Below are 22,931 nucleotides of genomic sequence, written 5' to 3' on the forward strand. Positions count from 1 at the left end.
TTGTTCACGTCGAAGGGCACCTTTTGCACGAAGTTAAGCGCGAGAAAGGAAATGTTATGCATCACACGATACGTTCAATCCCGTAGGAAGAAAATAACGCCATAAGGAGTTAGAGTTCTGCCAGTTCGTCTTGCCTTTATTAATCGAAGAATCTTTTCACGACCATTATTTGCAATACAAGGAAAAAGTAATGTTGCGACAATCGCTAGCAGCACGGCTGGGTAGTGGTAATAGTGTTAAACATTAACCATACACCACGCGTTAAACCAGCCACTGTATCTTTGAAATTATGCGTTTTGCGCACTCGTGGGGATCTGTTTATGCCCCCCCACGAAATAAAAACAGCGCATCCTCCGATGTAATTAAAGCTAAAGGCGAACTAGCCCACGATTGATTGTTGGGATGTTGTGTGTAGAGGCAGCATTTACATACGATTACCGCGACCGAATCCACCACGCTGAAAAACAGTTAACAACCAAAAGCAAAGAATCATATGAGTGGGTCAAATTCGGTGTAACAACAGGGGTATTGTGCTACTTACGTATTCTAGCTCGCCGGCACCAACGCCTACGTCACCCTTCTTGTCAGCCGGAGCCGCCTGCTGCATGCGTCTGTACGCCTGTCTATCCTCGCCAGTCTTCGGACCTTCCGGACGGGGTCCAGCCTGGGTTCGGGCACGTTGCGGTTCCGAGCGGGCCGCTCGCTTCAGCGTCGACGGCACGATTTCGGCCGGCAAATGCAGGTACGCCCGCAGATACTCAATGCCCTCGTTGGTGAGATACCAGTAGTAGTGGCGCCAGGCAAACTGCTCCTTCACGAAGTTCTTCGACTTGAGCGATTGCATCGTCTTAATAACGTGCAGGTTCGGGATGTTCTCCAGCTCCGGGTGCTTGGGAGCGTAGAAATCTTTCTGTGCTACCAGCACACCCTCCTTGAAGAGGTACTCGTAGATTGCGACGCGGTGCGCTTTTGGCATGAACATCTGGAACGACAGTAAGAAAACCACAAACACGCACACGCGGCGGTATATGAGTGACCGGAAAACACAAAGCAGCGTAAGGATGAACTTTTCCAATTTTGCACTACGGAACAACAGCACACGCACGAAAAACACACACACAGCCACAAGAGACCGATACACGGTTTCCTAAGCATTCAGACGCTTCACTCTGTGGTGTTAGCTGCGATTGGAGCCATCCAAACTTTGAAACACAAACTCTCCGCACATCCGTTCAATTGGAAATAGTCCGGTAAAAATGTCCGACGAAGACGCGCACAACCATGGCGAACGCTTGGGCACAGAAATTCAACCACATATCGTACGGTAAGTCGATCAATTATTGGAATTAATTTTTACCTTGGCAAAATGTGTCAATACGGTTCGGTACACTGCCCGGAAGAGAAAGAACGAAAGCACCGGAGTTGCTTGCAGACTTTGACAGCGACAAACGAGATAAACGCAGCGATTGACAGAACAAAACGCACCGTGTGTTTCCGGCCTGAACTGACGTTTAATTTCACAGGAAACGCACACAGGATGGTTATATTGATCTAGCGTGTTATAGAAATCTTGGTGCAAATCGAAATCAAAAACAGAAGAACGTGAATATTTCGACAATGTTTTAAAAGGAGAAGAATTCATAATATTCAACCATTTTTTTTTTCTAACTATAGCATTTTATTTGGTGAGCTTTTAATAAAATATCAATTCTAACTCCAGCAAGGTGATTCGTCTCCGAAACCCTACCCGATAGAGGGCGCTTTGTAAGAATGCCTCGATTTGTTTGTTTGTTTACAATAAACATGTCATGTTAAATTGAATTAAACTGAACACATTTTCTCAGCAATAAAATATATCAAGCAGTACTACGGTTTGCTTATGCATTTATTTTGATCAGTGTTGTATGTTTCTCGTTTCTCCCCAAACCAATAAGTTTCGTTTGCTCTAGTTTCGCTGTGTTGTGTATTGTGTATAAATGTAAGTACGTTAAGATGCCTCTTTACCTATACGAACTGTATATAACTGCGCGCTGGATTTTTTGCGATTGGTTTATAGGTGAGTAAATTGTTGTTTGCAGTTTTCTTTTTCTTCCCTCGATTTTATATAATAATGACACCCTCCTCGTTATAGTATTCACTGTAATCCGGTAGCACACTGCTGATGGTGCTGCTTGTTGCTGGTTGTGGATGACTGCCCGGCTTCACATCACGATTTTGTCGATCTTGCACCGTAGCGCAGTGTTTCATCTGCAACAGAGGTAACAAGAATATCCACTTGCATAAGTAAAAGAAGCTCAATTGAATGGGGAACTAAAGAGAAGGGAATGATAAACACACACGAATGATTGTTGACAGCCAACCGGTGCCAACCGGTGCGGAGTATCGACACAACGGTAAACAATCATAGGCAGTACTTGTATCGTTCCAACTTCCTGGTAAGTGTAAGTGTGAAATGGTGTATCACCTCTGGTGGTTTTCCCGGTCCCGAATGGACCAGCTGTACATTTACAGGAAGCACTATATTATTGTTTGCTTTCCGGTGTTGACCACTCTCGGTTTCGCTGCCAGAATCCGGGAACGGATGGTTACCCTGGGCGTGCCCTGTTACTACCGAGCTGCGTGACGGTGATGGCGACGAAAGGTACCGGACGCGTTGAAGATGCTTACTGCTATAGTCCTGTATTTGCACCGTACTTCTGTATCCGGTCAGTGCGATTGATTTTACCTCACCGGTCAGTTTCCCACCATCCATACATACCTTTCCTCCATCTGCTGGAGGTGGTAGAGGAACTGGTGGCGGTGGAGGTGGTGGAGGAGGAGGAGGAGGAGGAGGCGGTAATGATGGTGGAGCTGATGATGGTAATGCTGGTTTTCCATCTTCCACACTCGCACATGAGAAGGAAGAGGAAGAGAAGCAAAGATTGCTGGTGGTACTGCTGCGATCGATGTACGTGATCTGCTCGCTTAGCTTAACCGTTTTCCGACCACCAGTCTGATCCGCCGACGTGAACAGTTCATCGAACTCGTCAAAATCACAGTTCGTCCTGCGGAATATATCCACACTACCGTTCGAACCCTGCCGATGGGTGTTCGCCGGCGGGACATGCGCTCCCTCGAGCTCTTCCAGCTGACGGTCCATCCGCTGCACAATGTCCAGCTGTGGTACGAACGGTTCGAGCTCATTACCGTCCCCAAGTGTTGCGATCGGTCCATCCTCGGGACTTTGTTTAATTTCACTCCCTTGTGAGAGGAAGTCATTAATCCACTTACGCTTCAGTTCCGCACTGTCGATCGATTTCCGCAGCACTTCGGCTAGCGGCACAAACTGGCGTGTGGTGGATGGATCGGTTTGTACACCGGTTGTATCCGGTTCGGGTTTTGGTAACGCACGCACGGTCGCTTTGGTACGATTCGACGGTCCCGAGTCAGTGCGCCTTAGCTGCACGACACGCGGCGGTAGAGGAAGCTTTTCCTGGTTTTCGGATCTTCGCTCCGGGTTGTCCGGCATTACCGTTTCGTTACTCTCGTCCGTACTGTAACCCTTCCGGAACCGTACCTCGATCTCGTCCGAGTTGTTATCGATGAAAAAATCGCACGCACGGTCCAGTGGAAATGGGTGCTCGGTGACGACTGCTGTCGATGTCGGCAGTGAGGTTGCCCCGGAAGGTGGATGTATAACACGCTGCGGTACACGAGCCGGTTGCTCGGTGGCTGTGATTTTCCCATTCACAGCCGACGATGTACGCCGGTGATGGTGTGGATGGATGCGCAACGACTGTACCTGACGGTCCGACTCACTGTCACTTTCTTCCCGCGGTCTCTCCGGTTCGGCGAAAGCACCCCGGCGCCGGCGATGATACCGCATCGCCAATAGATTGTCGACCGATTGGGCCTTGACCTGTTCCACCAGTTCGACAACCGCTCCATCACTGCTGGATTGCGTTGGGGCGTCGAAAAGCGTATTGCGCTTCGGCGGTACTGCCCGGTGCGGTTTCTTCGTCAGCATCAGTCCAACCCCACCAGCCGATCGGGCCCGTGCCGCACTAACCGATTCACGCTCCACGATCCGAAACAGCTCACTGCTGTTCTTCTGCCACCGGCTGAGATCCGCATCCGGTTGGTGTTGGCCGCCCGGTACCATCCGCTGCTCTCCCGCGGGCAATCGTTTCCTTCTTCTCGGCGGCGGTTTTATCACCGGCAGCTCGTGGGTAACACCGACCGGATGTCGTTTGCAGGGTGAGAACTTCTCGTGCACCATCGTTGCCGGTGGCACACCGGACGGTTCCGAGCCACCGACCGCCTGGGTAATTTTCCGCGGCAGATTCAACAGAATGCCCCGCTTGGCCGCATTCCGATCACACTTGAGCGCGTACAGGCCGAGATTGTCCCGGTGGCTATAGTCGGCCGGTGTTCTGCTGCACACCGCCGCCGAGATGATGGAGATGTCGGACGAGTGGCGCATGTGCTGCGGTTTGCGCGGTGGAGCTGATTGATGTGGACGCCCGAAATCCCCGCGCGGTGCGGAGGTGCTGGTTGATTGTGTACTGGCGGATGCAGGTGTAACGCCTCCACTACCCAGATTGAATGGTGCGGGTAGGTTGGGGAACTGGTTGAGACTCAGCAGTGAGCCACCGTTCCATTGGCGTAGTTTTTTCAATTTTGGTAATTTTGGCAGCGGTGGTAACACACCTAAAGAGGTTGCAAGAGGTAGTTTTAAAAGCTTTAGTACAACGATAACGACACAGATCTCCTATAGTACATAAATATATTGCGTAGGACTAGGTGTAATTGGAACATTGGAGACGAGTACTGGTATACCGGAGCTTACTTTTAAAGAAATCCATCTTTCAGAACTATTGCTAAGCCCTGATGTTCGTGCGTGTACTTCCAACAGCCGATCAAGACCGATGGGATCATGTCCACGAGGCAATCTCCTCTACTCACTCTTCTGGTTCTGGAGCTTGCGCGAGACTTAAACCAACACTTGGACGCTTCAGTGACCTCTCAACTTCCATCAGAGCACCGTGTTTTGACACTGTGATACGAAATCAGACTCCTTCTCGGGAGTCATCCGCACTGTCCGTGGTGGAGTTCTTGCACGAAGCTCAAAAAAAAAAAAGCTTTGAACAGCCTAATTAAATTAACGCTCCGAGTGGGCGCGTGCGCTCCATACCTACCTTATGAAAGCATGTACTCATCAGGTGTTGAAAGAGCGAGAGAAACCGGACTGTGTGCGTTAGCAGAAGAGGTGTCCAGCCGGCTGAAAAGTGGTACCCAAAGGATTTTGAGGTATTGAGCTGATTTCGAATGGTGGATGGGGACACGAGTAGCAAGCATTGTTGGGCATAGACATAACAAGACACAACACCGAAACACATACATACACATACAACATGTAACATTGATAAACCGTATGAATATTATTTCTCTTTTCTATCTAGATTTGTTTTGTTCCGTTTTTTTTCAAGTACTGGAAGATCCACAGATTTAACTTAACTGGTGCTACATTAAATTCAATAGGAAGCAACTGGTCTTAAAGCTACGCGTGAGCGAACGTACGGAGAGCGGGTAAAGGTTGGTCGCTGGAAGAACTAATAAGAGGGGTTGCGTCTAGCAACAGGAATATATAGAGTTATATATATATAATATGTATCATTCATACAGATGATAGACATTATTGAGGCTTTCTACAGAGCACTAGCCATCTCCGGGTATTCTCGTATATACGTCGCCCCCCTATCTGCTGAGTGCTGCGTAAGTCTAAGTTCTAGGCCTCTCCACGCACACTCATATTGTTAATACTGACACCCTGCAATACGGGTTGTTCATTGATATTAGGTCATATTTTGCTGTCCATTGTCTAACTCTGTGCTATTATCGGCTCTGCGAACAGTAATGCCCCGATCAAACCCCCCCCTGATTGTGTGAAGGTGTCTACAACAACAGTACAAGGAGAAGCCTTATCGTCTGTAAAAAGCCCAAATGGATACGCGAAACGAGCTAGTGCTGCGGTGCTAATGCTGCTTACACAATGCGACACGACGAGTACTACTAATATGCAACCTCAAAAGCGTTACAGAAACTAAAACAGAAACATAGTCACTGCCTTCAACTGCGCTACACTCCTCCATTTGAGTGGCACTATCTTACTTGTCTTGTGCGGGTGTGTTTTTTTTTTGTTTTCCACTGCTAGGCCTCTAGTAATGGGGTGGTGCGGGGGACATTAACACTGTCTTCTGGAAAAGGTAAGGTCACTAGAGCTTCTTGCTTGACCGTTGTGTGGCCAACACATACAGGGCAGAGCAGTTTGTTGGTGGAAGGGGATTTTGGTATATTGGTTTGTTTCGTTTCACGCGTCGTCACTATCGTCATCCACTGTGTCTCTATCTAGTCAACGAAAACATACAAGCAAACACACACACACATACGCACACAACACGCGGCACACGGACGAGTTCGAAGAGAACAAAATGGGAGGGAACAGAGTAAAAGAAAGATGGACACAACACACAGCAACAAAACAATTACAACATTCAATGTAATAGTAAGGCAAGGACATACTATCGGCTTTCTTTCTCCCTCCCTTCCTCACTCTCTCTCTCTCTCTCTATCTCGCTCTTCTTCTCATCCTCTCATTCTCTATCTAACTATCTGGTCTGTCTGCTTCCGGTTCCAGCTGGATTTGCGCACTGTTGGGTTTAAGATTAGATGAACACCTGCTCGTCCTCGGACGCATTCGAGAGGGAGAGCTGCGTCCGGATGGGACCGACGGTGGTTTTGAACGTGTCCTTCGCCGGTGTGACTGGATACTTTGTCGGGCCGGTATACTTGCGGGACATTGCTGTACCGTGGTGTCCCGGCAACTTCACCGATGATCCCAACCGTGTGCTATTCCGGGCCGGGCCAACCGCGCCTGCCGGTAGCAATATACCACCGAACGTGGGTGGTTGTTTGCCGTACGTCTGCAGAATCTGAGAATGTTTGAGAGACATTGGGGTCAGAACACTGAGGATGGAGCACAGGGAGAATATAGCGTACCTACCTTCGGTAAGTCGGGCATGCTTTTCGAGGGACTGAGGCCAGCGTATGCGGGTGGTGGTTGCTGATATTGCTGGGTAGATTGTTGGCTCCGTTCGGCCAGTGCGATGCGATTGCGCGTCCGCAGAATATCGGCAACGTTTTTCGTATAGCGTTGGCTCACACTGCCCCCGGTGTTGTCGCCTCCCATCCGCTGGAGAGTGGCACCTTCGCCAACTCCTTCCGCATGCTGTTTACGTTGATGCGCGTGCTGCTGGGAGTAGGCTTTGACTCCACGGTCACCATCCTCCAAATGCTTCGCGTAGGTCGGTGGTGGTGGCGGTAAGGTGTGCTGGTGCGTGTCCAGCAGGGGTGTGGTGTTGGCTGAGCGACTACCATTCTTAATGTACAGACTGTTCGACTTGGTCACGGTCGGTGGACGAGGCGGGTGTTGCTGTTGTTCCTCTTCCGGTAGTGATGGTTGGGCACGTTGAAAGATTTGTGACAGTACCAGCTCAACGGTCCGCCCCGTTTGCTGCAGTATGCTCAGCGACTCGGCGTACGGTAGGTTGAGCAAGGATTTCCCATTAACTGCGATGATCTGTAACACAAATGATGCGTTAAACATCTTCTTAAACCTCGGACGATCTTGGTACGCTTACAAATCCGTCTCAAAATAATTTTTTTGAGAAGAGTCATTAATATGTAGCTTGAAGAGTCATTCGTTCACTCAGAACTTCAGAGGTTCGCCAATTATCATAACCTTCAAAATCTCCGAATATGAAGATTTCGTTGGAAGTTTGAATGTCTAATTTCGCACGGTGAAAGAAGTACTCTTCATGCCCCAAACTGACTCATTGTAAAACGATGTGATCGATCCGGAATAGAAAGATAATAATAGCGTTACCTGATCGCCCACTCGTACGCCATTGCGTGCACCCGGTCCGTTGGGTGCGAGGTCCTTCACGTAAACGTTGTTATCGTTGCCCTGCACGATACTGATGCCAAGCGTGTACCGGGTGGCGGCATTCGTCTGCTCTCGGTTTCTTTTCCGCACACCACCACCCATCGTTGCGTATGGGAAACGCTCGTCAAACTCGTCATTGGTGGTGCTGGTCGCCGTCAGTGACCATTTGCCTGGGAAGGCGATGGATTCTTGGCTGCGGGAGATAAACTGCCGCTGCGCGGTTGCCACCATCAGTGACTCGTGGTCCGCACCGTGCACGGCATCCTTCACAATCAGCACGGTCGCGAGGATGCGATCGTTTGACGCCCCACCGCACTGACTGATGTTGTTAAACTTCTCCAGCAGCGTGTCGGAGATGGTTTCATCCGTCATCGGGAGCTCGAACTGGCAGCTTTCGCTACGGATGCTTGATTCTGCAGGGAAAAGAAGAATAGGGATGTTTAATGTAAAGTTCGTAGCGCAGGACACAAACACACAGTGTAGGACACTCACGTATGACACACGCTTTCGGGGAGAGTAACGTTTCGGCACTCCCACCGACGGATTGTTCGTCGATCTTTTCCATGAAGTAAACCGAACCCATGCTGCTCTTGACCGACAACACCTCATCAACACTGCTCTCGATCAGTGGATGTGACGACGGTGCCGGTGGATGTACAGCGTTGTGCACACCATCGCCCGTCTCACCATCGTCCTCGTGCAGCAGAAAACCGCTGCTGCTGCGGCTTATGTTTGCCACGTTCTGGAAGGAGACCGCACCGGTTAACCCCTGCAGGGTAGCGGCACCACCCGCAGCGGCCGCAAGATTATCGAACGATTTGTTCAAAAACTGGGCAGAAAACACCTTCGTGCCCATCTTCACCTTGTTGCGGTTCATGCTGTGCGTGGTTTTGGGTGAATCTTCCGGCGATAGTAACTGCTGCTGCTCGTAGCCGTACGATGGACTGCCGCCCGACTGGTGCGACCGCAGCGTGCCGGATTGGGTTAGCTCGGCGACACCGGGCGAAGAGACACTGGCCACGCCACCACCGTCCACCGTCTCCTGGTCACCGTCCAGGAACGGGTTTTCATTCTCCTTGTTCTGGTTCTGCTGGTTGGCAATCTCCACCGTGAGGTTCAGCGCGGACGTACCGGCACTGCCCGGCTCGACGGTTGATTTCGATCGCTTGAGCAGAAAACGCTGCCGTAGGCGTGCGAGCCGGTTATCGTTGAGCATGGATTTCTTCAGATTGCGCACCCGCAACCCGGTCGTCTTGAATGGTTTGTCGATCTTTTCGATGTTCTTCGCATCGAAACCGGCCGGATCCGGCGATGGGCGATGGTTACCGTCTATTAGTTCGCTTACGGTTCGCTTCTTGCGGCCATCCTCATCCGTGGACGACATAGTGCTGCCACCGTTTGGTTGCTGCTCGATCGGGATATTTAGCTCGCTGGCGAGGGTTTTAATCGAGATGAACGAGTTGCGCAACTTCATGTAAAATTTGTGATGCTCCGATGCTAGGTTGAAAGCAAAATAGCTTCTAAAATAGTTAGAATAAAGAAAGGAAAAAAAAACAGAGTTCGATTAAATGCGTTCGAAAGCATGCTAAACATCGACAGCAAGACGTACTTTCTGCCATCCATGCGCAGCTTGTACTTCACTAGATTCTTGTCACTCTTGGAACCGAGCGTTTCGCTTCTGCGCACCACCACGCAGAACGCGTGCTTCGAGAAGCAGATGTTTTCGATCTCGAGCCAGTCGAAAAATGCGTACAGATGGCGCATGAAGCTGTTCTTGCCGTTGCGACATTCCTGCTGTTCCTGGTTGCCCCGTGGCTGATAGCGCACGTTACGCTCGAAGATGGCGACACCCGCGAGCGAGATGGCGACGTACACGTCCAGCGTCATACCTTCGCCGGTCGCCCAGGACGCACTGTACAGGTGGAGCCCGTACTCCTTCAGCTCCTGCACGTACCGGATGAAGTTGTGTTCCGCTTCCCGCTGGTGTAGGCCCCGCTTGTGGAAGTGGGCATTGCGCAGATAGCGTGCCAGCTCGCGCTTCTTACGGTACACCTCCTCCGGCAGGTAGTGCGAGATGGTGAAATATTCGGAGTACTTCATCTGGACGTGTGGAAGGGAAATTCGAAGAAGGGGAGTTTGTTAGATCAACTTCTTGGACTGCTGGCGAATAGAATGCTTACGTGCTCTTTGAAGCTGCCAATCTCGGACTGTAACGCTAACCCACCGAGCGCGATCAGATCATCCTCCGCGCATAGTATTTGCCGCTCGAGGACGCTCTTCCGCAGCTGCAGATATAGTAGATGCCGCGACTCGACACAGCTGTACAAAATGAAAGTATTCGGTGAATAAGCGAAGATGCATATTAATTACTCTTCTTAAAGAAACATCATTAGACCCAACACTAGCTAGAGATCCTCAACTCACCTAACACCACGTAGCGTGGGCAGGAAAAATTTAATTCGCACGTACAACATAAACACCACGTTCTCCACCATCGGCGTAGACTTTTTAGACGTGTTGATCCATATTTGTGGTGCTACCTGCAAACGATACCGAGGTAATCGGACGTGTAAGTAGTGAGTAGTTATCCGGTGACGTTGGTCCTTTCGGGTCATACCTTGTAGATCTTAAGATCAAGCGGCAGAAAGACAAAATCACCACCGATGAGGGCGCAGAGTCCGAGGAAGAAGTTTTCGCCCAAACCTTCCAGCCGGAGAATTGCCTCGAAGATGTGGCGGGCGAGTGTGGTCGTGGGATTGCACGTGACGTTCACTTTGGTACCGTTGAGCAGTAGAATCGTTACAATTCTGCGATGCTGTGTCTGTTAGTAAGAGATATGACGGTTATGAGATAAAAGGCATCGCTGGTTTGGAGCGACCTGAACAAACCATACCTTTGCGTCAGTGAGATCAATAGACTTTGGTGCTGAGTGGGAATTTACAATGAACTCCGGTCCCTTGTGGGTTGTGCCCGGTTCGGAACCATCGTTTGTGTGGGTGAGTTCCGGCTGCTTGCGATTGCTGCACTGGGCGGTCTGGGTGGCGATCGAAACGGTCGTCGTTAGCGGTATTCCGAGATCTGAAAATGAAAAAAAACGTTGAAAGTAAGGTGTTTTTCGCCGACATTTGTTTCCCTCCCCACTGCCATTACTCACTAGGCATGGAGGTAGCATTAAAGCTGCTCTGATCGAGTGGAGCGGATGCCTCGCATCCACCACCACCGCCAAGACTCGCCAGATGGTTGATCGACTTGGACGGGATGAGTCGTCCGGGACCGGTAAGATAGGCAGCAGGTTGCTGGTTTTGCAATGCCCGCTGTTGATGTTCTGCTGCCGCTTCCGCCATCTTTACCTCCACCATCGTCACGTCGATGGTGTTGCGCCGGTAGTCGGCCCGTCTTCGTGCCGCCAGCAGTTCCGCGTTATGTCTCCGACGCACGGTAACACCCTGGTGGTGATGTTGCTGCTGGTCCGGCTGCTGTACGGTGCCGTCACTCGGCCGCGGAACACTCTTGGTGTAGGAGATGGTATGGTAGTTCGGATACGGTTCGGGAACCAGCGTACCGGGTTGCTGCTGATGCCTGTCGTAGGGTGGTCTCGGCAGCGAGCAGAACCTCTGCTCGGCCGGATTGTTAACCGTTGGTGGTCGTTTTACCTTTAGCAGCGTTGCTGCCGTAGTTTGGCCGTACTCGCGGTACTCTTCACCGGCGCAGACGATCGGACCATAGCTGTGTTGCTGTTGCTGCTGGGCAGGTGGGTTCAGCTGCATCCGGACACCCGTCGGTTCCTTCTTCCGGTGCACCTCCAGCAACTCACCATGGTCAGACGAACGACCCGAATCGGTATCGCTTCTGTGGAGGAGGGAGGAAAGATTTTAAAACATATCCATAAAGTAAAATGGAGCTGTAAAAAACAAAATGGCTGTGCTGGGAAGCTTTTACATACTTCGGCTCTTCGAACGACTCGATCGAACGCTTGATTTTCAGCTCCGGAGGTTGCCCGATGGGCGATGGACGATGCTGTTGTGGTTCCGCTGATGAGACAACCTCACGGAACAGGTCGATCAGCATATGGGAGAACGGTTTGTAAAGGTGATGGTTCTTGCAGTAGTCCGATATGATCTGAAACGATCAGAGGGTGATTTTTTTGTTAATTCTATGCAAAAGATGGAAGATCAACAGTCACGCTCACGAGCAATTTCGCTGGATCTCAAGATCTGAGAGCCTAGAGATATCAAGTGCCTGGAGAGATTCTGGTTATATCAATATATATCAAATATCAATAGATGAATATCGTAGTGACCTTTTGAGTTGGCCGAATGTGAGATATCTAACAGGATCTCTTATGTCTAAAAGCACTGTTGCATGTCTCAAAGCTATGTTGATTCTATAATTATTGATTGACACATTAGCGTCGAAATTCAAGGATATTACCAGCGTTGGTTAGATGCCTGGGAGGCTTTTCATAATACAGAAAGCCTTCGAGTAGACGAAGGTGATCTGCTTGAAAGACTGTTTGGTATTCTCAGAGGATTCTCTGCTAGTGTTCTCAGAATTCCTCTTTTGCAAAATTCAAGAGCCTAAGAATAGAATAGTGTTGTGAACTTAGCGTCAATGTGTGATGCATATATCTTCAATTAGTTTTGTGATCTATTATTACATTTCTTATTTTTTAACAGATGTCTAAACTGAGACAAGAGAAAAAAACAATGACATCGACGTGCCCCATATACGAGCTGTCCAGCTCACTGGAAGATTCATGTGGTGATCCTCAATTACAGCGTCTGCTTGAAACAACCTGGTCCGAACGACATGATGCCGGTATCGGCTTTCGCTACCATCTAAACATCGAGCGTGAACGTGTGGCTGAAGGAAAGTTTGGTTTTCTCATTCTGGTAAGCGTCTTTTGGTGTGCGTGCTTTCACAATCACATAGTACTAATCCAGCACAGCTTTTTTTCACCTGACAGCTAAACCGGCAGCGACTGACAGAACGTCGACAACCATATGTGTTTCTGCTGGATGCACCCTTCGACGCATCCCGGTTTAACTTTACGCGTGTCGATCCGGCCGAGATACAGCTGGAGCTGTTCTGTCCGTACCCGGCTACGGTGCTGATCAACAACAGTCCGGTGACGGTGTATCACTCGCTCGTGGTACCGGACCGGCAGGGTGCCCATTCGCAGCTACTCACGCCGGAAGGGATACGCGTACCGTTCGAGCTATTGCTACGCCTGCCGGACCGTCGCTACCGGATCGGCTACAACAGTCCCGGTGCGCAAGCCTCCGTCAACCATCTCCATCTTCATCTGCTACGCATCGATACGGATCTTTACGTGCAGCGTACGGTATAGTATCGGTCCTGTTCCGGTTAATACATGAAGCAAATATATTTCAATGTGAAGTTATTCTTCATCTTCAGGAGCTGTTACCGGTACGGGGTATGCCGCTGCTGTATCGCTTACCGGACCATCTTCCCGCCCAGGGTTATTGCTACGTGTTGCGGGATCCATCCCGCGACCTTGAGCGTGTCTGTAGCGGGTTGAAAACGTTGCTAGATACGCTGTTGGAGCGAAAGATGGCGCATAATCTGTTCTGGACCTGGCAACACCTGCGCGAGGGTGTCGAAATACGTGCGTTCGTATTTCCACGGTCGAAGCAGTGTATCAACAAGGCGGCCTGTTCGTTCAATGCAGCGTTTCTCGAGCTGTGCGGGTTCGTGTCCGTCGGTGAGGCGAACGATTTCGAACGGCTGACGGAGGACGCGATTGTGGAGGCGCTGCGCGAGGCACAGGGCGATGTGTACCAAGCATTAAGTGACCTGTTTCCGATCGTTACTGCTGAATGATGGTGAAACGTACTGACGTAAAACATACATAAACAACACACGTGTGTGAGAAAGCTTTGTGATAGTACTTGGTACTTGGGTAGTAAATTCCTAGAATCAGACTACCTTTGGCACACCTTCGCCAGGTGTGAGAAAAGACAAACAAGTGAGACGACCTGTCACCAGTGCGCGTGATACTAAATTGAGTTCCTATGATTTCACCCCCCTCCCACTGCAACCGAGCAAGTAGATTAAGGCTAGGAATTGAAGATGTACCTAAAAATAGCTTACTAATCCAATAACTGGAAAGGGTACACGGTAAGGTTGGTTTTTCTCGCCCAACAATAAAGTAGGAGTGCAGCAAAGCACAACATTCCAACTGTTCAACAGGGCGCGTACCAAAACAAAATAACATCCAAAAATCCCCCCAAAAAAAATAAAAGAGCAGTCGACTCGCTCGCAGTGTGCCGCAAGACAAGTATGTTTTTTGCCCCTTTTTTGGTCGCTTTTGTATTCCCCCTCCTTTAGACAAACAGACGGAAAGATGGACAGATGACGCCCTCCATTGCTGTGTGTTTGTGTGTGTGTTTGGGGTTTGGAAGCAATATCTTATTCATTCGTCTTTTCACTTACTGCGACCCACAGCGCATCCTCACTGCCGCCCATCACCCCCAGAACGCCCGTAACTGTTGCGCCCCAACGAGGATTAGATTAAAGGATGATCGTTTCACGATTAGCTTGCGGGGAAATGGAGAAGGAAAAACCGGGGGGGGGCGGCTGGTCGTAGGAAAACTCTCACCCACGGGGGCCACGGTTCGGTGTGGAAGTTGTGGGTGGGTATTTTGGTATTAGTTTTCGTTGTTTTTTTGTTTACGCCTTTTATTTTTGTGGATGGGTTGTGATTTGCATTTTCCGATCATTAATCAAGAGCACGATGAGCTAACCCTTTCCCCTTTCCATCACCCTTCTGGTTCACCGCTCCCTTCGTTTCTTGGGGATAGAGTTGTGGCCTTGCAGGTCTTTCCGTTGTAAGGAGGTGGGAAGAAAAGTAATGCACAAAGAAAGGTCCTCTCTCTCCCCTTTTTCCTACCCCATATTGGCTCGGACTCTAAAGGTAATAGCTGTCAAATTTTACTGTGAAAATGTGACAGCCAACACAGACCGTGTTTTCCCATTTTTCAGTGAAGCTCAGTGGAGTGAAGAGAGAGAAAGGGAGAGATAGATACTTTAGAAACAAAAGCTTCACCCTGTTTGACTACGACGGGGGGATGATTGGCCGTTTACTGTAAGGGGGAGGGAGTCTGTGTTGGGGGTTGCAGTGGTTAGTAGATCTCGCAACAAGTTGAACCACGCCGTCACCATTCTTCTGCTTTTCCTCTCCAAGTTTATGTGACAAAAAGGCAAATAGTATTGTTTTTGTTTTTTTCGGTAATAATCAACATGGACTTCTTCACGGGTCGTTACGAAGAAAAAAAAAGGCAAGCGACCGTTCGCCAGCTTTCCTCAACTCCTCGTCACATTCCTTTTCGTCCTCGTAGTTTTTTTTTCGTCTTCTTTAATTCTAAAAGGCACAAAAGTAAGATAAATGGAAATTCCACTTCAACTTCAGCTCTGCTGGCGGTTAAAAAACAGGAAAAAAGGGGTGTTTATAGTTGGTTTCCTGTTGGCCGCATCATCAACAGGCCATCAATTTCCTCGGTAACAAACCCCCGCGCGTGACTACCATCCATTTCGTATCGTGCAAGAGCGGAGCGGGCCGTATTTGTCACGGCACGCTGTCAGCTGATAGGCGCAGGACGTTCCGAAAGGACTTTCCGTCCGCAAGGAAAATTAAACGTTTTCAATGCGCTGCTCAGCGGATCAGCGGACCGGTTTGCGTGGGTTGGGGTTGGCGATGGGGGGGTGAAAACCATGCGAAACCACGTGGACGTGAGTGGCAGCCCGATTACGTGGACAAAATGCTGTTGCGGTACCGATCCTTGCTTCCTTGCGGCTCCGTGCACATCTTGTATCGCACGCACTGCAGGTCGTTATTCTTCCAGTTTTAGTGACCCCGTGGCGTTTGTTAGCGGGGACGTGGAAAGGGAAAGAGGGAAGCAATAAGTTTTGCCCGGCAGTGGTACCACTCACACCTCTGCGTTCGTTTTCCGATTGTGTGAACTGCCGTGGAAGCAACACCGGGACACGATGTCGTCCCGGATATAGCTTTTCCATGTTTGGATGTCCCCATGCGCGTTTCGGGATTTCGGGGGTGTTGCGCTCCTTAATGCTGATTGCTCCTTAGCTGGGAAGCTGTCGCAAAAAAAAAAAAAAAATGGGTGGCAGCCAGAAACCGTTCGCATGAAAAATGGATCGCAACGATGACCGGTAACACATCTCATTTGAAGTAGAAACATGCTGGTGTAAGTGGTTATAGAGAACGAGGCTCGAATCATTCAACAAAGTAGTAAAAAAACCAAAACAATCTCCTTTTTGCTTCTCCTTCAACATTATGGAATGTTTTTTAAAAAATAGGATGAAAACTTCTCCCCAAAAACCGGAGAGGAAAAGCCAAAAAAGGGGGTGGGCACAAGAATGCGAGCGTAAATTGCAGTTTGCCCACAAAGGATTAACGGGCGATACTAGCCAGGCCATGATTGCAAAACACGTCCCGTTGTTCAAGCAACTCCCAGACAATCCCGACCTACCCCACCATCCCATCCGGTCCGGTGCTGCAGAAGAGAGGAAACCATTTTTCGTCCACAGAACACTTCCTATTCAATTGGAAGTTATTTATTATATTTGAAACTAACCTCTAACCACATCCTTCTCCAACCACCCCTCCCCTCCACCCCTCCCACTTTCCCCATCCCTTCCGGTGGGTAAACTATTCACTTCTTTTCACGATAACTGTCTTTCTCTTTCTAATATTTACAATGAACACACATACACGGCGAGCCATCGACAGCCTCTTCCAGAAGTGTGCGGAAAAATCGAGCTGGGAAACCGATCCTGTATACACACACACACACAGTCACAAACACATACAGTGGGCAGCGCTATTTGACATTCGAAGCAAAGCGTTCCAGTGGCACGGCCCAATGAGGCGCAAACTTAGCAAGCCATGGGAAACAATAAATCAGTTTCAGTGGTACTCGCATTACGAGCATGGGAAGGAGTGAAGGAGGAGGAAAGGGAGGGGGGAGAGGGGAGGGGGGGGGTGGATGGAAGGGCGATTGAGTGAAATGGGAACCTTCGCCGGGCACGGGCTTAGTGGATAAACCACAGACCCCCGCTCCGTGCCTCTTCCCCCCCTCCCCCCCCTTCCAAATGGTTGCTCGATAAGGGGTGGAAGGGAAAATTGGGGTATTGGGAAAGGAAAATGGTGGAAAAACAACAGTCCCTGGGGAGCGCAAAGTGAAAAGTGAAACCTTATGAAGTGGAAAATGATTTTCCGATACGTGGATGTGTGTGTAAGTGTGTGTGAATGTCAGCATGAACGATAGACCGGGTGGGGTTTTTCCGCCAGAAGAAAATGCCGCTCGTTTAACTTTTTTTTTCCCTGCCCGCTGACCAATCGACGTGTGTGTGTGCGTTTTTTTTTTGGTTCTTTTCGGGATAAGAACACTTTAGAAGCGGGTTTGAAGTGGAGGGTTTTTCGGAAAACTATGAATCAATTTTCCAACACACACACACACACACACACATGTGGATTGTGGGTAACAGGATCGTATCGAACGATATGCGATGGTGCCGCAATTCGGGCCATTTTCTTTTGTTTTCCGTGCGAGCCCGGTCCTCTCTATTGTTTTCGCGCGCACAAAATGGCAAACGCGCCACACAGCGATAAACGGTTTGGTGGTGAAAATTTTCCCGAAAGCGAATATCTTATCAACCGGGGCTACAATGGCACAGACCGAACGGTTCGTGTGCGGCGCTGGCTTTGCGCTTGTATATCATACCATCATCGTGCCATTTTGGGGGTCGTCGCGCGTCGATGGAAAATATGCCAAATGCACCCTCTACCCATTTACCCATCGAGAAAGGAAGAAGGGCGGGAGAGGGAGAGAGGGGAGAGTGGGGGTGGGAAACGCATAATTTTTCCCCGTAAAAGTTTCGTTACATTCAAACAGGATTAAGTGTGACATTCCGAGTGTGTTGACTTCGTCCTTTTTTTTAGGGCACCGGATAGAGAGCGAGAGAGAGAGAGCGAGAGAAAGGGAGGAGGAAGGAGAAGGAGGAAACAAAAAATAATAAAATAAAACTTTCCCGGCCACAAGTGTTGCATGTTAGGATGATCCCTGTGTGCGTTTCCGGAGCAGAAAGGCAAAAAAAAACAATATTTTGTATTCCCTTTTTTTGTTAAACTGCAACGAGTTGCAACTGCATTTACACAATAATGCAACGGCCATGATGCCTTCCATTGGTGTCACTATCCGTTTTTTTTCACAGCAACAAAAAAGTCAACGGCGGGCAACATTCTGACAGGAAAAAAAAAACACAAAGCTGTTTGAAGGGAAGTGGACACAAAAATCCAAATCCATCGAAAGAGCTTTAATCAATTCTGCGAATATTTTTTTTATATTAGGCACGTTATTGTTTTTCGCTTTTTTTTGTTGTAACAGAGCGTTACGTCATTAAGGTTTCCATGTTTTTTTTTTAATATTTTCCACCGTGAATCGAATTGTAGTTTTCGATTCAAATTTCTAATTTACACTGGGAAAACTAAATCCGCGCTAGAAAATGGCACTCCTCATTGTGTGCGCGCATTTTTTGCTCCCGTCCTGTAACGCATCCCGCTTATAATAAAGGGAAAAAAAGGACAAATAAATCGAAAATCGAATTCGAACAAACGAAATGAAAATGGGGCGACACATTTGATGGAAACCATCATCCTGAAATGGAAAATGTTCCCCTTTTCTTTACCCGCCCTTTTCATTGATGGATCGACAATTGCAGAATTTTCTAGCGCCATTTTGCACTGTGCTGGCCAGTCCCTTCACCCAGCAAGCGAGAGCGAAACTAAATTAAAGTTTTTAATTAACGGCCACGGACCACATTGAAATGCGTCCATTTGATTCATCAGCGTGCCAGGCACCAAATGAAGGTGGGGTGTACGTGCATGAGGGCGTTTTTTTGTGTTTGTTTGCGTATTGTTTACAACGTGGCGTTGCTTTTTTTTTGGGTCCTTATCACACAATTGGTTTTCCCAACCAATATTAAATTCGAAAGAGAGAAAAAGAGAGGGAAAGAAAATATAACCAGAGAAGAGGGGTGGGGAAGGGGAGGAGGGGAATGATATTTTCAATGCGGTACACAGAACTAATTTCGCAAATGTATACACGAGGGCGGCAGTATTTCGCTCTTACCGAGGAAACGGTTTAATATTTCTGATGAAAAGTGCATTTGAACGCGGGGGACGCGCGTATTTAAAATGGCGGATGGATCACTGGTGAAGGTTTTGCCTTGCCGTGAGATTTTTTTGTACGCTTATTATTATGCTGATTACGAAAATTTTACAATTAAACGTAGTACAGCAACAGCATATGAGCAAGGGGAGGTACCGTGAGTGAAGATTTCCTTTGAAACTTCCATTTTCTTTTTTGTTTGGCAAACGGTGCGCCTGTTGCATGGATGGCGAAAGAGGAGAGCGAGAGAGCAAAAAAAATGCTCATTTCCACACCATCCGCTAATGACGGGTTTTTAATGAAATCTAACGAAACACAACATTAGCCACCCTGTGAGCAGCCTGTTTTCTTCGTGCCCTTGTGCGGTGCGCTAGTTTCATTGTGTGCCGGGCGGCCATTTTAATATTAAAACTTCTCAATATTTGCTCTTTTGCTCTTGTCAAAGCATTAATTAGCTTCACCCGTTATGCATTACCGCGTGGGTGGAATTGTTGAACTTTGAGCACAGAAAACACGGACCGGAAATACAGCCACTAGGTACATCTTCAGTTCGGGACGTGCTATACGGCCGGATATGGGTGTTTTGCTCTCTGCTAACATCCCGACATTCATCAAACAGCAAAAGAGCTCGCTACTGCATTGTTCTTCAACACCCCCGGAACGATCGACAGTGCCGAAGGAACTCTTCAACATTTTGCCGCCCAAAATTGAAAGCCTCCCCCCCTCCCAACAATGTTGCCATTTCGACAACATTCTTCATTCAAAGCTGCACAACCACTATGGAATGTGCGGAGATGTTTGGCAAGGTGCAGCAGCGAAAATTTCCCGAAGTTTGGTGCAATTTGGCGCATAGGCGATGGGCAAAATGTCGGATGTGTATCTTGGGCTTAGTGTTCCGTGGAAGTGGCATATTTGCATGGATTGTAAGAAAGTTGCTAGCTGACACAGAGTATGCGGAATGTTGCATATTAGTTTGCATCCACCCGAATGCTGATGCAAGCGATATAGCGAGTCATATTCTATCCGCGTTGGGATCCAATTTATCGCTCCCTGGTGGTAAATGTAATCGAACAATAAGGTCGGTTCATACTCCCTGGGCTGGAAGTGCATACTTCCTTGCAAGAAATTATTTTAGAGTGTTTCCATTTTGCAGGGTTACTCAATGTGTGTCATTTTGTTTGTAATTTATATTAAAAAAGAGCTCTTTAATAGGGTCTATTCAATATATTCCTAAGAGGAGGATTTTGGTAGCTCTTGGAGTAGCAATGAAATTTATGAAGGCAGTTCGAAGCACTGATTCTAAATGTAGATATATTAAAGGTAGTTAGCAATCCACACTATTGCCGTGAATATCCGTGGAGATATCTCGAAATTCCACGTAAGTCGAAGTCTGAGTTAGTTTCCACGTAAAGGTTGTGGTCTATACTTGAAAGTTAAGGGATCAGAATTGTTGTTTGCTCGTTTACGACCTTTTAGGAGAAATCTTGAGAATATCTTAAAGAAAGAGTATCTTGAGCACTGATAGTCTAATCTGATGGGACCTGATTTTGAGGAGCATTGAATAAAAGATGTCCATGTCCAGACGAAACCTCATTACTCAATAGACCTCAGGATTTTCAGGGAAATTAGTTTGGACACTATTGCTAGGCGAACTTTAGAGTAGTAGAGACACCAAATGGAGGTTTCAGAAACCCTGAACCCAATTTCAAAAACCTTGTCTTCAACATATCCTTTACCCTTGTGGGTTCGGAAAACCCACAAAATCAGGAATACATGCGGGAAAAGGGGAAAACACCCTCGGAGAAATATGCAACGTTCCTCCAGCTCATTGGCAAACAACTTACATCGAGCAGAAACATCAGGCTGGCGCGTTGGTATAGGTTCGCTTCGCACATCGCCAGCACGACGTGATCGAGCGGTGTCAGTGCGTCCTCGGTCAGCAGATGATGGGCACCATCGTACTCCTGCTGCTGTTGCTGCTGCCGGTGCTGCTGGTGGTTGACGGCAAACGATGATACAGTGCGCTGCAGCGTCACACCGAGCGAGTAGATCCACATCTGCAAAATGAAGGACCACAGAGAGAGAGAGAGAGAGAAAGAAAAAATTGAAAGTAATCGGACAACATGATTGAAAGACAGCTTCCGATGCAAAAAGGAGAAAAAAAATAATCAAAACGCCGTGCGGGCTGACTCGATTAAGGGGAATGATTGGTTTATTGGCAGGACAGCACGACAATACGTACGTGTCACTTTTTCTGACAGGTATTATGTCAAATCGTGTCAAATTAGTGTTTTGGGCGAGATTTATCAAACAAAAAAAAAACCAAAGCGCCAGACAAATTTTAATGGAATGTCCATTACTATTGCTGGCTTTAACCGAGAGCATTCCCGGCGTAAACTCGACGATGATGATGACGGACATGATTGGACAGTTTTCCCACCGAACGACTTCGACGCTTGTCAAAGTGAACGCTTGAAAATGGAAAACAAGCAAAAGAACAAACACCAAAAACAAAACCAGTCAAACAAACAAAAACCCAGAACCCGCTCTAGCAGTGAATTGAATTGAAATGCAATTATTGTTATTGTCTGGATGGAGACGAGACTTTACCGCTGAAAACAATCATCCTAACAGCGTGTTTGTGGGTTGCTTTTTCCCTCCCGGTTCCACCATTCGCCCTTGTACTGCCCTTGTTCTCTGTCGCGCACAGTTTTGCAAGTTAAATAGATTGCTGCAATCGTGCTTCAAAATGCATCGCATCAATCGAAAGGGAGGACAACAAAACACGCTTTCATGCCGCGGAAACACCGCTTTTCACTGCAACAGGTTAGTGTGTGCCTGTCCTTGTTTTCTTCGGTCGTCCTGGTTTCCCCATTTCACAAGGTTTCCTCACCTTTTCGACGTCAGACTCACTGAACTGGATGGTTTTGCCGAGCGAATTAATGTACTCGGGCGATAGGAACGGTTCCTCGGTCGCGTCCGGCGTTTCCTGGCCCGCGGACGACTCATGCGTTTGGTGCTGCTGCGATTGATGCTGTCCACCTGTCGCTGGGACGATGCTAAAGACGACACGACCCCGCGAACTGATCTGCAGACTGGCAGGCGTTATCAACGGTCGAACTTTGCTGATTGATGGTGTTTCTAAGGAGGGAATAAAAGAAAGGGAAGTTAGTTATCGGTGCACGCATACAGCTCCATCAACAACGTCGGCCACAGTGACCAGTGAAGGACGTTACAGATTACGTCGTTGAGAGGCTTAATCATAATTAATACAACCGAGGTTGCTATACTCGCATACGTACACGTTCGACTGTGTTTGGCTTTTTTTTTTGCATTACCAAATTATGTTTTTTCATATATTCCCAAGTTCTTTAATGGTCGAACGTCCCTAATAAAAATGTCTCTTTGATATTAAGGCTTGGTTCATCTAGAAATGGGGCACTTTATTCAAGTGATAATGGCCCACCCAGCTTTCGAAAAAGTCGAAATTGAAGAAATTGAATTCTTATCATGACACCTTCATCTACAAAATTGTGCCCAGCTCCGTCGAATAGAGATATACTGACCAATAATAAAATAGTAATTGAAGAAAAATGATGCGGTAACTAAATACATTGAATAATGGAATATTTTTTAAAATAATTTTTGATAATATATTATTACAATTTTTTTTAATAATATATCCTACCACTAATTTATTCCAACTCGTCTAAAGTTCTAAATTTTTTTTTTATGAA

At 48.0% G+C, this 22,931-nt stretch overlaps 4 protein-coding genes across 6 annotated transcripts in view; 1 reads left to right on the forward strand and 3 right to left on the reverse strand.

Annotated features, from left to right (window-relative positions):
• Nucleotides 1-109: 109 nt before the first annotated feature.
• On the reverse strand, nucleotides 110-1,474 carry LOC128306581 (40S ribosomal protein S10b-like). The gene is made up of 3 exons (XM_053044128.1): nucleotides 1,358-1,474; nucleotides 542-982; nucleotides 110-457 (listed from the first exon to the last, which is right to left on the reverse strand). The coding sequence occupies exons 2-3, from the start codon at nucleotides 980-982 to the stop codon at nucleotides 425-427; spliced, it is 474 nt and encodes a 157-aa protein (XP_052900088.1). The 5' UTR covers nucleotides 1,358-1,474; the 3' UTR covers nucleotides 110-424.
• A 336-nt stretch (nucleotides 1,475-1,810) lies between these two features.
• Nucleotides 1,811-14,271, forward strand: LOC128306566 (GDP-D-glucose phosphorylase 1). Of its 3 annotated transcripts, XM_053044111.1 has the most exons (6): nucleotides 1,811-1,863; nucleotides 1,950-2,056; nucleotides 2,132-2,258; nucleotides 12,661-12,876; nucleotides 12,951-13,328; nucleotides 13,403-14,271. In XM_053044111.1, exons 4-6 carry the CDS (start codon nucleotides 12,661-12,663, stop codon nucleotides 13,826-13,828), a joined length of 1,020 nt encoding a protein of 339 aa, XP_052900071.1. In that variant the 5' UTR covers nucleotides 1,811-1,863; nucleotides 1,950-2,056; nucleotides 2,132-2,258; the 3' UTR covers nucleotides 13,829-14,271. The 3 variants fall into 3 exon arrangements, with proteins under 3 accessions (XP_052900071.1, XP_052900070.1, XP_052900072.1); XM_053044110.1 differs by having other exon boundaries at nucleotides 1,822-2,056; XM_053044112.1 differs by lacking the exons at nucleotides 1,811-1,863; nucleotides 1,950-2,056; nucleotides 2,132-2,258 and adding an exon at nucleotides 2,268-2,435.
• LOC128306555 (uncharacterized) lies at nucleotides 1,875-5,161 on the reverse strand. The gene is made up of 3 exons (XM_053044093.1): nucleotides 4,829-5,161; nucleotides 2,465-4,689; nucleotides 1,875-2,247 (listed from the first exon to the last, which is right to left on the reverse strand). Exons 1-3 carry the CDS (start codon nucleotides 4,842-4,844, stop codon nucleotides 2,101-2,103), a joined length of 2,388 nt encoding a protein of 795 aa, XP_052900053.1. The 5' UTR covers nucleotides 4,845-5,161; the 3' UTR covers nucleotides 1,875-2,100.
• The window catches only part of LOC128306551 (uncharacterized), a 42,480-nt gene continuing 24,954 nt past the window's right edge, over nucleotides 5,406-22,931 (reverse strand). The window contains exons 2-15 of the mRNA XM_053044088.1: nucleotides 22,088-22,335; nucleotides 21,039-21,251; nucleotides 11,928-12,103; nucleotides 11,139-11,833; nucleotides 10,878-11,062; nucleotides 10,602-10,805; nucleotides 10,409-10,524; nucleotides 10,165-10,303; nucleotides 9,594-10,084; nucleotides 8,930-9,504; nucleotides 8,477-8,884; nucleotides 7,925-8,397; nucleotides 7,043-7,618; nucleotides 5,406-6,971 (exon numbers count right to left, since the gene is read on the reverse strand). Of these exons, the coding sequence (XP_052900048.1) occupies nucleotides 6,705-6,971; nucleotides 7,043-7,618; nucleotides 7,925-8,397; nucleotides 8,477-8,884; nucleotides 8,930-9,504; nucleotides 9,594-10,084; nucleotides 10,165-10,303; nucleotides 10,409-10,524; nucleotides 10,602-10,805; nucleotides 10,878-11,062; nucleotides 11,139-11,833; nucleotides 11,928-12,103; nucleotides 21,039-21,251; nucleotides 22,088-22,335 (4,766 nt within the window). The 3' untranslated portion in view covers nucleotides 5,406-6,704. The remainder of the gene's footprint in view (nucleotides 6,972-7,042; nucleotides 7,619-7,924; nucleotides 8,398-8,476; nucleotides 8,885-8,929; nucleotides 9,505-9,593; nucleotides 10,085-10,164; nucleotides 10,304-10,408; nucleotides 10,525-10,601; nucleotides 10,806-10,877; nucleotides 11,063-11,138; nucleotides 11,834-11,927; nucleotides 12,104-21,038; nucleotides 21,252-22,087; nucleotides 22,336-22,931) is intronic.

Source organism: Anopheles moucheti, chromosome X (genome assembly GCF_943734755.1).
Source record: "Anopheles moucheti chromosome X, idAnoMoucSN_F20_07, whole genome shotgun sequence".
Lineage (NCBI taxonomy): Eukaryota > Metazoa > Arthropoda > Insecta > Diptera > Culicidae > Anopheles > Anopheles moucheti.

Excerpts from the sequence above, each read along its gene's own strand:
- LOC128306581 (XM_053044128.1), bottom strand. The coding sequence starts at position 982 with ATGTTCATGCCAAAAGCGCACCGCGTCGCAATCTACGAGTACCTCTTC. Across the intron at positions 458-541 it reads GTGCCGGCGAGCTAGAATAC|CGTGGTGGATTCGGTCGCGG; the intron begins GTAAGTAGCACA and ends ACTGTTTTTCAG.
- LOC128306555 (XM_053044093.1), bottom strand. Across the intron at positions 2,248-2,464 it reads GACCGGGAAAACCACCAGAG|ATGAAACACTGCGCTACGGT; the intron begins GTGATACACCAT and ends CCTCTGTTGCAG.
- LOC128306566 (XM_053044111.1), top strand. The coding sequence starts at position 12,661 with ATGTCTAAACTGAGACAAGAGAAAAAAACAATGACATCGACGTGCCCC. Across the intron at positions 12,877-12,950 it reads AGTTTGGTTTTCTCATTCTG|CTAAACCGGCAGCGACTGAC; the intron begins GTAAGCGTCTTT and ends TTCACCTGACAG. Across the intron at positions 13,329-13,402 it reads ATCTTTACGTGCAGCGTACG|GAGCTGTTACCGGTACGGGG; the intron begins GTATAGTATCGG and ends CTTCATCTTCAG.